At 32.6% G+C, this 14750-nt stretch overlaps 1 protein-coding gene across 3 annotated transcripts in view; it reads left to right on the top strand.

Annotated features, from left to right (window-relative positions):
• GMDS (GDP-mannose 4,6-dehydratase) overlaps positions 1–14750 on the top strand; it is a 271812-nt gene that overhangs the window by 179393 nt on the left and 77669 nt on the right. For all 3 annotated transcript variants that reach the window (XM_087961217.1, XM_026676615.2, XM_026676616.2), the window contains one exon: positions 10230–10348. In XM_087961217.1, the coding sequence (XP_087817343.1) occupies positions 10230–10348 (119 nt within the window). The remainder of the gene's footprint in view (positions 1–10229; positions 10349–14750) is intronic.

A 14750-nucleotide genomic window follows, 5' to 3' on the forward strand; every position in this document is an offset into this window, starting at 1 on the left:
TACAATCTAACACTATAACCACTTTGACTATAATGTATGAAAACTGATGTAGCATTTGACAGCAAGTTTCAACATGAATTGAATAATTAGTCAATTATGGTGTCAGCTGAAGCTTTTTTTTTTTCTTAGGCAAACTGAATAAAATAGAGTCACAATGAAAACTTTCACCTGCAATCCAAATTATATACAGTGGATAGAGAAAGTCTATACACCTCTGTTAAAAAGCAGGGTTTTGGAGAAGTTAAAAAAAATATCATACCAATAATTTTTCACCACTTTTAATATAGCATATAAGCTGTGCAATTCAATTGAAAAACAAACTGAAATCTTTGGGGAGGAAAAATAACAATAAAAACATACAGTAACATGGTTGTGTGGTTTCAACTGAATTGTACAGCTTATGTTGGAGAAAGGTGGAGAAAAATCTTGGTCTGATTTATTTATTTTTACATCTCCAAAACCTGGCTTTTTAACCTAAGTGTTTAAACTTTTTTTATATCCATAATATTCTTGTGCCAATCTAGGAATTCCTATCTTAATACAGAATGGCAGTGCCCTGGTTTTGTATGCACACAATGTAATATTCCAGGCAATGGTGAAATGCTCTGGCTTTGCTTCCCTCCTCTTTTATGGAATTTCCCCGCTGGCATCATCAAGTGTATCAAAGCAGGAGGTCTCTCAATCAAAACTGGAGTCTTTGCATAATGTGTCTAAAGTAGGACAATTTGAGCCTGACCACTTTTTGCCTCTAGTCAGAACTCTAGATTGAAAAGGGAAAAAAATACCATATTGTAGTTCCAGTGAACGTCCTGGTCTGCCTACGTGCTTCTGTAACCTGAAAGCGAATGAAGCATTTGTTTTATTAATTCAACTCATTTGAAACCCGTTTTATTAATTGAACTGTTTGAGTGATTAAAGAAAAAGTGCATATACAATTTTCTGTGAGTTCATGTTTCATAAATACAATTGTAGCCTTAGTATTCTTTCTTTGTCCTACAGCCATGTATTCAGCCTTAAAATTTCATCACAGTCTGTGTTTTGAATACTGTATGCATATTTATGAGACATATTCATTTAAAACTCCATATATTTACAAGTGATGCTGAAGTGCTTTCTTTTTTCCTTTTTTGTTTCCTTTATAATAAGCATAATGCTTCCTGGTTGAAATTGAGATGGTCTCTTTGTGCAAAGTACATGGTTAATCCTATTTTCTGTTAAGAATTGAGACAGCATTGCATGAATACCTTAATCTGAACCAAGCAAATCAGCCACCCAGCTCTTGCATCATGGTGATCAATACACCCTGCATGATGAATGGCTTTAAAGGGATTAAGTTGTTATAGCAACAAACCAATACTTCCCTTGAAAGTTGACTAAGGTTCTTTGTAAAAAGAAAAAAAAGAAAACATGGCCTTTGACTAGTCCTTTCCTAGCATTCATTCCAATGTCTGCCAAGTCTAACCACATTCTGGGTACCACCCTTCACTCATACAGTGATTAAGTTGATTAAATAGGGTGGCTGCTTTTGAGGTTTTTGGATTTTTTAAAAAATAGAATATTTGTGCTTTATTTGTATATAAGAGAAAATAATATGAGAAAATTAATACTTGAAAACTATGCAAGTTGATTCTTTAAAAATATTTCTTCTGAATTTCATGAAGGGTAAAACTTGGAATCATTCTTCATATTTTTGGAAATAATAATAACAACAATAATAATAGTTTGGTTTAGCAACAAAGATTTCAAGAAAGAAGATTGTGTATTGATTCTTCTTGATGGTCATGATTTTCCAAGCATCAAAAATCCTTCTGCTTCAGGTTTCTCATGTTGTTTACATTTTGGTTTTTCAGTAAATTGATGTCATGATCTTTCTCCGTGACATATTCAGATGCTTCTTTCAGTTAAATCTTCATATAGAGCAGGTTTGATCACAGCCTTATATATGAAAGCAAATTATGCTCCTCTTTTCTATTTTTAATATTAAAAACACAGTAAGCAAAAAGCGAGTAGACATTGAAGTAAAAGAAATCAGTCAAAATAAATCAAAATAGACAATTGAGTGCAGCTTACTGGAATAGAACGTTTCCTAAAAGCTTAGTCAAGAATGAGGCCAGGTACATCTACTTAAGGTACAAAATTCTACAGGCGATGTATTGCCTTGAAATATTTTCATGAATTGTTATTGATAATTAGTAGATGGACGATTCACTTTTGGTATGGCAACTAAACAGGACAGCTATAGCTACAGTCTCTTAACAGTTAAGACTTCAGAAAGTATAGATATTCTTTAATGGATATAGAATATGTGACAATAGTCTGGTAAATAAGTGTATCACACATTAATTCTTTCCAATGCTGCTACTGTTTTAAGAATACTCTGCTTTCTTTATCATCAGCATCTTTCAGAATCATTTTTTTTTAATAAACAGTGCTGATTTGTTTCAAAAGTACAGTTTTAAAATAAATTTTAAAATAAGATTAGGATTCAATTCTTCACCTAGACTTCTTTTAATTCCTTAAGCATATTAAATTTTATAGGAAACATTTTTAAAAAAACTATTACAGGTAGTCCTCAACTTACAACTTTCGTTTAGTGACCAACTTCATTTGAAGTTATAACAGCATTGAAAAAAGTGGCATTTGACTGTTTTTCACACTGGTTTATGACTGTTGCAGCATCCCCATGGTCATAGGATCAAAATTTGGACGCTTGGCAATTGTCTCGTATTTAAGATGGTTGCAGCATCCCGAGGTTATGAGATCACCTTTTGCAACCTTCTGACAGGGAAAGTCAATAAGGGAAGCCAGATTCACTTAACAACTGCAGTGATTCACTTAACAACTGTGGCAACAAAGGTCATAAAATGGGACCAACTCACTTAACAACTGTCTCATTTAGCAACACAATTTTTTGACTGAATTGTGGTCATAAATTGAGGACTATCTATACACCATGGTTTCAGAAGAGGATACACCACCCATCCACGCATATATGCACACAAAACACCTGTATGAAAAATCATTCTGAACTTTTACAAGAAAAAAAAGAAGAAGAAAAAGTGAAGGGTGACATATATATTAAACTCCTTTTGTCAGTGAACTTTCCCAACAAACAGCTTTCTGTTTCATTTTGCCTCTGGCAAAAATTTCTAAAGATCAGAAATAAAGCCTTCCACAAATACTTTTGTATGTTGAAGAAACAATAATTTGACACTCACTGATACCAGGAAGAAGACAACATTGAATTTATGTTTGATAATACAGTAGGGGCATTGTGCATTCACTCGAAGCAAAAGATGAAAATTTTAGAATGAATTAAGGGCAAATGTTTCTCAGAGTTCATATTTTAAAGTTTATCTAGATTATACTGCCTCTATTCTTAAGCATATTCTTCTATTGCCAGCTATTGAATTACATAGTCCAGGGAGTTTTACAAGGAGAAAAAAAAACTACTATGGTTTGTTTAGTATTGTCCTTCCTGAGCATTAGAGCATGCTAAGAAACTGCATTGGTTTCCCTTCCATTGAGGTCCCCCAAAACTTTTTATTTTTACAAGAGCAGAACTGTTGTTCTGAGCCCAATGGCCATATTTAAAGCAGGTTACTGACAGGAAAAAATATAATTATTTGTAGGAAAATATGTTTCAGCTTATCTATTTGGCAAGTACATACTGTAAGTGAAGAAGCTAACTGAGAGGGTTAGAGGGAATTATTTCCATAGACCAGATATAAGACAGGTATGAAAGAGGAAATAAAGGCTTATCATTTGTTTAATATTTCTAGCTGAAGCTACTGATCAGGGCTCCCCAGACCTTTAAGGACAAGGGCACTTCATTCTCTTAGAATTCGTATAGGAGATATGTCATTGTTTACAAATAAACCTCTTACCTGAAACCAGAAAGGGATGGCACCTAACAAAAAACCTTTATTCCCATATCTACTTTGGTGGTAGCCATATAACCGAATCTAATAGCATAACGTCCCATATCATTTCAGAAATACTGGAAAACATTCCAATTTTTCTGTTATACTATGTCATTGGTCTTTAACTGGCTAATCTTGAGCAATGCATTTCAAAGATAAATCGCAACAGGGAACATTCATTACAATTTTTAATTAGTTGCAGTAATATGGATAGACACGGTTTTAAAATTACTTTTTATGAGCAGAAAACATAAGATTAAAAAGTCTGTGTGATTACAAAACTGCTTGTAAATAATGAAGCAATTACAGTATGACTGGCTATAATTTTTATATTTCATTTCTCTCAGATATTGATCTTTACTTTCGAAGTTCATATACTTGTAAATGAGATTAACACTTTGGGCAAATAATGGTGTCCACTGCTATTTCTAAATATTGTATCATGATCAATGTGATAGTATGACAGAGTCCACTCTACTATAGATACTATCTCTGATGACACAAGTATAAGTTTCTACAAGTCAAAGAAGCAAGCACTGACAAATAATCCTGGGTCACAAAGAATTAGAAATAATTGAGGAAATGAACAATTGCAAGGTTTCACAAGGTTTATATCACAGTCAAGACACTGTGCAGGTTGATCTTGCTACCATGACCACATAAATGCTTCCTTTATGGTAAGGAGGCAAGAAATGTAGTTAAAGTGAGCCTTGATTAACAAGAGTTGTATTAATGGATGACAGCACAGTTAATAAGTTTTGGTTGGTATACTAGATTGGTGAGACATAGCTACAGTTGCTTGAAATGTTACATAGAGAGGGAGGGAGGGAGGGAGAGAGGGAGAGGGAGAGAGAGAGAAAAAACAGGTTATTTCTACAAGGGTGTTAGCCTATATGAATGCTGACTTATCTGCTGACATCAAACCACTTCAACTGCCAAACTTAGCCAGGAATACTAGTGTAATATCCTTGGCATAACAACTTATTCTGTTAAGTTAACAGAATGTCAGCAATGAATTCCCATACTCATTTTATTTTCCATTTATTTGTTTACAAATCAAGCCTGGAATCCATGTTGTAAGTTTAAAAATCTTGCCTTTGATCATCATTGTGGCTATATTATTACATCTTTCAAAAAGTGTTGAGAACCTATTTCTGATTTGCATGCAAATTATAAATGCAAGAAAATAATTATGAAAATGCCCATATGATAGACATATTATATGCCCATATGCCTACATAGTATTCATTGCTGTGAATCAAAAATTAATGGGGTCACATATGAAAAATGAGCTATGGACTTCACACCACAGTTGGATTTTGTCTACTTCCCCATACAAGATTACAAACTCATATTTGGAATTCTTGAAAAATCTCAAACATTAAAGAGGCAATTTCGCTATTGAAGTCCAGAGATAAATTCAGCTGTTCTATGGATTTATTTTACTTTCTGTTATTATCACTAATCTATCATTAAGTTTAACAATGATATAATATTACAGATAAGAAAACCACTTGGAGAACTGTGTATTCATAAAAGTCTAGTGTTCTATTGGATTATTTTGTTAATAACTTTTACAAAATTCTGTCTTTGCCTTTACTGTGTAACCTCATGATAGTTAAAAGGCAGCCAAAGTCAAGCGGTGAATTTTATCACAGATTGAGGCCTAGCCATGTCACGGGTCACAGTGTTCAGCATGTGAACAGGAAGGTGAGAATTGCTGAACTTTTAGCTCAGTTGTGCAGCCCCATCAGAGAACAAATGGACCAAAACACTCCACAGCTGTATAAAGAGATGAACGGATGAATACCTATTGCACAGAGGCCTTTGTGTTCTGGACATGGTCTAGCATTATGATGGGATCCACTAGGCTGAAGCTTTGCAGCAATTAAAGCAACATTATCACACTGCACACAGGACCATTTATCTTCTAATTTAGCATGTCATATGTTCTATATTTGCAATCAGTGATTATTCATAATACTCCATTGAAGTTTAAACAAAGATTTTTTTCCTTTATCAAACCAGTAATCAATTCCATAACAGTTGCAGTATTTCTTGTTTGTGTTTAGTCTAATCCTGAAGTTGCTACAATATAGACTCAAAAATGAATGACTCAAGAATCAATTGTTTAGTGTAGATGGGAAGAGCAAACTCGTGATGTTTGATAACTGAGTAGGAAAGCGCACGCATTTCTACATAACTGGTTTCCTAACTATTTGCTGCTGCTGCTGTTGTTGTTATTATTATACTTTATCCCTTCTTTTTTAATAAGATGTAACTATATATATTCATGGTCAGTAACTATTTATTTATTTATTTATTTATTTATTTGATTTGCCAATTGTTTACAAGATAATAAGTATAAGTGTATACATAGTTGTGAATACATGAAATGGGTACATATAAGAAAAATAAAAAAAAGAATAAGCAATTGTAAAAAGATAAATCAAAGTTGAAGCTATGAAACTATATATTTAAATATGCTTGAAATAGCAACTCTAGCTTAAGCTAAACATTTATTAATTATATAATATTTGATACATTTTATTGTTTATTATGCATTTGATACAAAGTTAAAAGAGCATTGGAACACATCAGAAATTTACATCAGAAATGTATAGAACATCACACAGAAATTATTTATTCATACATTGCAGTCTTGTATATGGTGAGTCGCACTGATATGCTTTAGAAATTTTATCTTGAAGGGTTTTAATAAGTTGGATATAATGCAGTAAAATTATAGAATATTAAAGTTGCTGGAATAAAATTATAGAATATGAAAGTTGCTGGAGTGATTAATAACCTTATATGTGAACTATGTAATCTTTATGGCTTTACTATTTTATGAACCAGGTAATGCAGTACATATTACTGCACCACTGTATACACATAATGAATAATGATGTTAGTAAGAAATAATGAAAAGTTATTGTATGACCTGAATTTGGTATTATATTAATTTAAATCATATTTGGAGAAAATTAGATATTAGCCTTTAGGCTTATAGTATTTCTGCATTTTCTATTGATAATTATTAGAGGTTTTCTTCAAAGCATGAGAACATCTCTTGCACATACCAAAGTACAGTATATAATAAGATGATCAAGATGTCCACTGTAATCTAGGAAGTGTATCTTTAAATGTTAGCTTATTCTACCTTTTGTGCACCTAAAAAACATCTATGTATAAATGAAGAAGAAACAGTAAGAGTTTAGAATTAAAGCTGCCTTTCAAAGACACGTGTATGTCAAGTTTAAATTTTACCTTCCAGTTGAAAACTCTTAATTAAGCATGTACATTAATTAAAATAAAATCAAAGATATTGTTTCCTAATAAGAAATGGCTAAGATATCACATCTGACATCGAATACAAATATAAAGACATCCCATATATTTACTCAGTTATTAACTGCATCCAAACTATTAGTTCAGCTGCAGAACTGGAAGATACTACTAAGCTCAAGCTTTAGTTTTTAATTGTAAAAATGACTTGCAACTACAATACTTATGTGAGCATACCTGTATTTAGTATATAGTTTTGATTTGATGAATGGGAGTGGAATCTGAACAGTTCAGGTGGTATTTACCAAAAGTAACTGAGCTGTCCCAGAGCTTACATTAATCTGATTTGCAGAGTATCCACTAGCATCTGGGGACCTACTAAAGTTGTTTTCTTTAAATGTGATGTGACGAGGTCAATGCAAATAGCATTGTGGGTTATCCTACAAGATAACAGCCCCTTTATACCATATGGGGATAGTTTGAATTATTGTGTTTGCATGCTGATTATTTATTAAAAAGGAATTCAACTTTACAGGTAGCTCTCTGTTTCTTTCACAAAGGGATTAAAAATATTTCATTCATTTTGAATGGACTTAGCAGCAGTAAGTTTTTTTCCAGATATGTAGCGGTGTGGTCTGGTTGATTGAGTACTAGACTGGGAGTCTAGAAACCCGAAGTTCTGTTCCAGGCTCAGTTACTAACCTACTGTGGGATGCTGAAGATATTTATTGTTATAATTACTCTTCTTTGTTTTCTCTGTGTTAACTGTTTAGTACTGAAACCACATTTACACCAACAGGTCCAGCTAAGTAAAATAGGTGAAGCTGTATGTGCCTTATAATGGATATTTGCATTTATTTATTTAAAACCTGGATATAGCTGTCCATCTTTTGTTCGTTATAAAACATCTTTTTTTTATCCTATATGTTTATGACTATAACAACGACTTTTATTTTTGGTAATTGAAATAGATAGTTATAAGTCATAATTGATGAAAGAAATTCCACGCTATTTGGGCAAAGTGAATCTCAAAGTGTAAGTGTTCCTAAACTGCATAACAACTGTATGTAAAAAATATGCAAAGGGAAATGCCATTGGAAGAACAATAAAACCCCTAATAGAATGAAGAATTTGTGTTGTTTAGCACTTAGAGGTTACATCAATCTGATTTGATTTTCAGTATGCTCAGAAGGCACTACTCTGATGGTCCATTTGTCCATAACAAATGGTATATTTGTCTCTGGAACATTACCATCTGTTCGGCTCACAGTTTGTCCACTTTGTTATGTCCCAGATTACAAGGGCAACTAGCACTGTTGGTAGAAAATAAACAAACAGTTATTCCTGAACAATTTAATACACTTATGGATAAACTTTTGGTTTTCCAGAAGGTTAAAAGCAGCACACCACTTTTATCTTTACATGACTATTGATGATAAATTTGGGATAAATTAAATATATAATACAGATAAATGTTCTTATATTGCAGTGAGATATATAATTTGTGGAAAAAAAATTAAGAACCCATCTATTTCTTCCTCTAATATAAACTAAGTAATATTTTGCAAATACAGACTGCGTATCAGTACTTTACATGGACCTCTCCATTGGTGAGATGCAGGCTAAAGACTCTAACTTGTTTAGAACAGCATAAGAAAGCCTGAATAGAATTGGGTTTTAACTTTGGGACATATTAGTCATATTATGGCAAGAGTGATCTTACTTTTGCAAGAATGTTATGATTTGTTCATTTATGAAATTGATCTGTTGTCCCAAAACTCATGAATTGTAGTTGGTTTACGGAACAAACGGTGTCTATGGGGATTCTCGATCATCCAGGTCATGGTTGTTCTGAAGGTGCTTTTCCAAAAGGCAACTGGACTTTCTTGGGGTGTTTTTCCTTGAAAACATTTCATTTGTCATCCAAGAATCAGAACTCAAGAAGCTTCTTGAATGAGAAGTGAAATGTTTTCAATGGGGAAAAAAAACCAAGAAAATCCAGTTGTCTTTTAGAAAAGCACCTTTGGGACAAAAAACACTACACCACCTCTATAAATGAAAACCACAGTAGGCTAAAGCTATAATGGGCCTTTAAAATAATAACTACTGCATATAGAATGCAGAAAGAGTAAGATTAAAAGAGCATGCATTACCAAATGAAATGTAAGAATGCATGTGTTGTACGTCTGTAAAACTAGAAGGACCTAGATTTCAGATTGTTGGATAGGGAATATAAAAATGAAATCCATATACTTTAATAAATAAATAAGACTGTCTGATTTAATTTGGCCATTTGGCCATGTTATGCTTACAAATTCATTGGAGAAGGCGATGATGTTAGGAATTGTTAGTGGACAAAGAAGAAGGGGCAAGCAAAGAACACGCTGGCTTGATAACATCAAATCTAATGTAAAGCTGAACATACAACACTTGAAAGAAGCTGTGCTTGATAGGGTAGCATGGAGAGCCCTTTCCTATAAAATCACCAAAGTCGGACACGACTAAATGGTTGAAAACAACAAAAATATATCTTAATGTCTTTGCTTACTATTTTTTACTTCTTTTTTCTGCTTTGTATATCATTGCTTATTCCAAAGTGGAATAATATAAGTATGCAAGTAAGATGTTAAACTGAGAAGTAAAGGGGGAAAAAATCCTAGAAGCCACTTCCATGTTGTTGCCAAGAAAAGGATCTGAACCTGTCCATTAGAATCAAATTTGGCTATTTTACAATATAAAGTGTCGAAGATTAAGAAAATTTATTTATTTTATTTTATTTATACCCCATTTGATTATTATTGTTTCCCGTGTAAATAATTCAAGTGGCAAACATATCTAATACTCCTTCCTCCTCCTATTTTCCCCCACAAAACCAACTCTGTGCGGTGAGTTGGGCTGAGAGAGAATAAGTGACCCAAAGTCACTTAGCCAGTTTTTTGTAGCTAAGGTCATACTAGAACTCACAGATTCTTGATTTCTATCCTGGTGACTAACTGGAATTTACTTTTCTTTTCACAGGCAATGTGGCTAATGTTGCAGATGGGTGAACCAGAGGATTTTGTCATAGCTACTGGTGAAGTCCACAGTGTCCGTGAATTTGTGGAGAAGGCATTTCAGAACATTGGTAAAACTATTGTGTAAGTAAAGGCCCAAAATGACAATGATATTACATGATGATTATTCATTCATGTCCATTTATTTGATTGTAACTTTATGGCATTTTTTGATATATGTTTTCTCCTTCATCTGATGTTTATAAAATTTGAATTTCAATTATATTTCACTCTAGTTTGAAGACATATCACTCTTTACTAAGAAAAAGAAAGTTCTGCCTAATCTCAAAACATGTATATGCTGTATAGTAATGAACAACTATGAAATTACATTTAGTGTTTATTTGGTTTTAAAATGATCCCTTTCTGAAAGTTTGAGATGTGTGTTAATGTTAATTGTCAGTAAGAAACTTTATGTTAATCTAGACTAATCCAAATGACAGCTTCTGCCAGGCTTTTTTAGACATAGCAAAATCTCTGGCAGATGTACTAAAAAAAGGAATATAGCTAGAAAGCAGGTTCTGTTCTTTAAACACAATGTGCTTTGAACTTTCAAAGAATCAAGAAGGAAAAACAAGCTCTACAGAATATTTCACATTTGTTAACATTGTTTGAATTTGTGTTCTACTCTGCCATTAAAAAAAATACCAAAACAAATTAGTGTAGTGAAATTATTCACATCTAGAGTTGGAATAAAAGAAGGCAGTTAACAGTTTCGAGATAGCTAACTAGTATGTGTCTGATAGTCCTTCCTGGTAAAATTTGGCACTCAGTAATTTAAAAAAAAGTTATTAATGAATTTAAAAATTATGAGACAGTAATAAGAAAGTATGAAAGAGTAGGATTAGCTTAATTTACTACTTCATAGTTTATATAGTAACTATATAATTGCTTTGGGATTGTACTATATCATAGTAAATTAATTACGAAAGTAAAATTATTGTTTATATATATGTATTATTTTTATATATATGTATTATTCCCCAGTTCCCTAAATCCAATTTTTTTTCCTGGTAACCACCCAGAATAGTAAACGGTACCACTCGGTAGACTTGAATTTTCAGTGTCCACAGTAATGTCAACTTTTCTCCCACCCCCCAGTAATTGCCATCCTATTTAGCCATAAAAATGTTGAGGCAATAAAGCTCAATTTATACTGCATATTATATACAGTGGTTTTATTGCAAAAGTGAAATATTTCTCTAACTCAGATAATAAAATTAGGCTCACTTCATGAATACTTTCTGTGGTTTATATTTTGGTTTATTATATTTACCATTTTCTGCTTCTGTGTCTTTTCTGGTGACCATGCATAAGCAAGTCAAACTCGATTAGAAAAAAGAAGGATGAGGAATACTTTTTCCCACGATACCAATATGAGATTCTGAGAATCACTGATACATTTAATATAATGTGCCTGAACCACAATATCATATTTTCCTCCTTTCCTTTTATATTACTGCCTTGCCAAAAGTTTTAATGCTTTAGTTTCCATTTTCAGCTTGCACTTCTGGGTAAAATGGTGGCTCGTGAAAGTTTTGTTTTATTGAGACAAACCAAGATCACTAAATGCAGTTGTTTTATTTAAGTCCCCCATACTTAATGGTTACTATTATTTCTCTTGATAAACATAACAAGAAGTTTTCTAACGAAGGAAGTGATTGGGGAAAAGAAAACAAATAAGCCATAATCTTATCTTCATTATTGTACACTAGACTATGTTTTGAAAAACATGCAAAGCACAGGCTGTATGTTTGCTTACCATTGGAATTTAGTTCATCTGTTCCTAATGTTAGCATGATTAGAAAAACTTACATTGCTAATTTCTTTCAACATTAACTAATTCATTTTTAATACCTCATACCTGAAATGAAAATATCTTTCAGTTAACAATAAACTGTCCAAATTGATGTAAGACAGAGATGGATTGGATATAGGATTCAATTAAAAATAAAGTGAGCTAAATTAATTAACTTTCTAAATATAGAAAAAAGAACATACAAATGCATGTCCATACATGAAATATATTTGAGGTTGGGGAGTTAAAGTAGCTAATTTGTAAGAGGTAATTGTACGCATATTACAATACAGATGTCTTCATGCTGCATCCAGTTTTCTTCTGATCATTGTGGAAACCGGATGCAGATACAACTAGTCCTTGACTTATTGAGATCCAAATTTCCACTTTAAGCAAGGCAGTTGCTAAGTGAGTCATACCCTCTTTTACAATCTTTTTTTGCCATGGTTGTTAAGCAAATCACTTGGAGTTCTTAATAATATGGTTATTAAGTGAATCTGGCTTTCCCCATGACTTTCCTTGTCGGACGATAGCTGGGAAGGTCGCAAACATGATCACATGATCACATGACCCCAGGACACTGCAACCATCATCAATACAAGCCAATTGTCAAGGGCGCAAATTTTCCTCATGTGACTGTGGGGATGCTACAACGGTCGTTAAGTGTGACTGTTATAAGTCATTTGTCACTTTGAACAGTCCCTAAGCAAATGATTGTAAATTGATGACTACCTGTAATTAGAATGACTGCCTCTTCATATGTTGATGAAATTTAAACATAATACATATATACATACATACGCCAAAATCCAATAAAGCAGTGTTCATGGGAGGCATCTTTGGATGGTAACACTAATACTAAGTATTTTTGTATTAATAACAGTCTTATAATAAAACAGTGAAGATGTGAACAAAGGAGGTGTGTTTCTTTGTTCCATCTCTTTTATCCTGATCTAGAAATAAATAATTTATTTGCGTAAAGCTAACCACATGGTTTCAGGTGAATAAAATTCTATCCATCCACCTATTTACTACTTTGTGAAGTGAAACCAGTTTTGAATACAGGTATTCCTGATTTAGTGACTGCACCATACAGCGTCCATTCACAATCCCACAGTAAGGAACCATCAACTTATTTGTTAAGCAAAGCAGTCACTAAGTGAAACCACAATTATTTTTTTGACCTTACTTCAGCTTTCTTTAGCTTTGCAGTCATAAATGTAAAGTTACTTTTTCATCACCCTTGTAACTGTGAATGGTTGCTAAATGAGGCAGTCACTAAATGAGGATTACCTATATATTGCATGTTGTTTTAACTTTAAAATCCCGATGGAACATAGAAATTATGCTTTTAAATAAAGAATAAAATAAAACAATTTATGTTATTGATTTGTAAAATGCTTTCTCAAGATCAGACTCAGCAGTCTATCTTCTTAGTCAGATGACTATGTTTCATAGTATTAGTCTGGAAAAAAATAACTTTGTCAAGATAAACAGTTCTAAGAGTTAGAACTTTAGTTTCTGAAATATAATTGAATATTTTAACATTGCTAGTGCCAAAGAAAAATGTGAATGATAGGAGTCAGACAAATTCTAATTTAGTTCTTTGCAGTGACAAGAAGGCCTTTGAGCTACAAATAATTTCAATATACAAGTAAAACATTTTTGAAAAAAAATCTTTCTGCCTATTACTAATTAAATAACATGACAGAGGAACATTTTCCTCCTCTAAATTAACCCCAGAAGGATAAACCAAACAGGTAAACACTTGTCTTGACTAATTTTCTGTCATTAATCTTATTAAATCAGAGCAGGACTGTAAGAATAGCCTCAAACCACTGTAATATACAAGAGTTTTTAATGGATGCTGTGAAAAAAGGAAGAAGCCTAATCAGGATTTAGAAAGATTTATGAATGCTTTTTTATTCTAACTCTGCATATAGTTCCACAGTAAAAGTATGCATTGCTGGAAGGGTTGAGATTTACACCGAAAAGCAATGAATACATTGTCACAATCACATTAGTCTGTATTGCCTTTTCCTGAAATTATCATCGGTGTCTTATTCTTCAGAGAAATTTTATTTTTTCTGCCGGTATGGTCAAACTGTTTTGAAAAACGTAGATTACAAATATTTTAAATAAATAGAGTTCTGAAAAAAATCACAAGACAGAAAAAGGCAAGTGTTCGTCTTATAATGTTGTGTTATGCTTTTTCATTTAATTTTTGTTTACATTTTGTGCTACCTGATAACCAGAGTCCAGTGAACAGTATGATAGTAAATATTTTTTTTAAACTTGCACAGGAAGCATGGTAAATCAAAGGCAATGTAATAAATAAAATTAACGAAATAAAATGAATAGCCAAGCATATCTAAATCTATCTAAATAGTTCTTAAAATGCTAGGAAATATATATTTTTTCTTAGTACTGGAGATCATAACATGGTTTCCAGGTAAGAGTGCTTGAGAAGCCATTGTACAATAAAGGCTAACTCTTCATTTAATATGTTAAAGCCACCTAGAATAAATCCAAGGAAATTGATTTATTAGGTTATTAGAAATGGTATTATTTGATCCACAATCAAAATGCAGTTGAATTGTTTAGTCACACAGAGTAACTAAGTAAAAACAGTACCTCAGTCTTGTCACTGTGATTTCATAGATAACATAGATTCCGATCTAGGAACAG

The sequence above is a fragment of the Notechis scutatus genome, chromosome 3, assembly GCF_049901735.1.
Source record: "Notechis scutatus isolate UNSWTSFEM ecotype Mainland chromosome 3, rNotScu1.2, whole genome shotgun sequence".
In the NCBI taxonomy this organism is placed as follows: Eukaryota; Metazoa; Chordata; class Lepidosauria; order Squamata; family Elapidae; genus Notechis; species Notechis scutatus.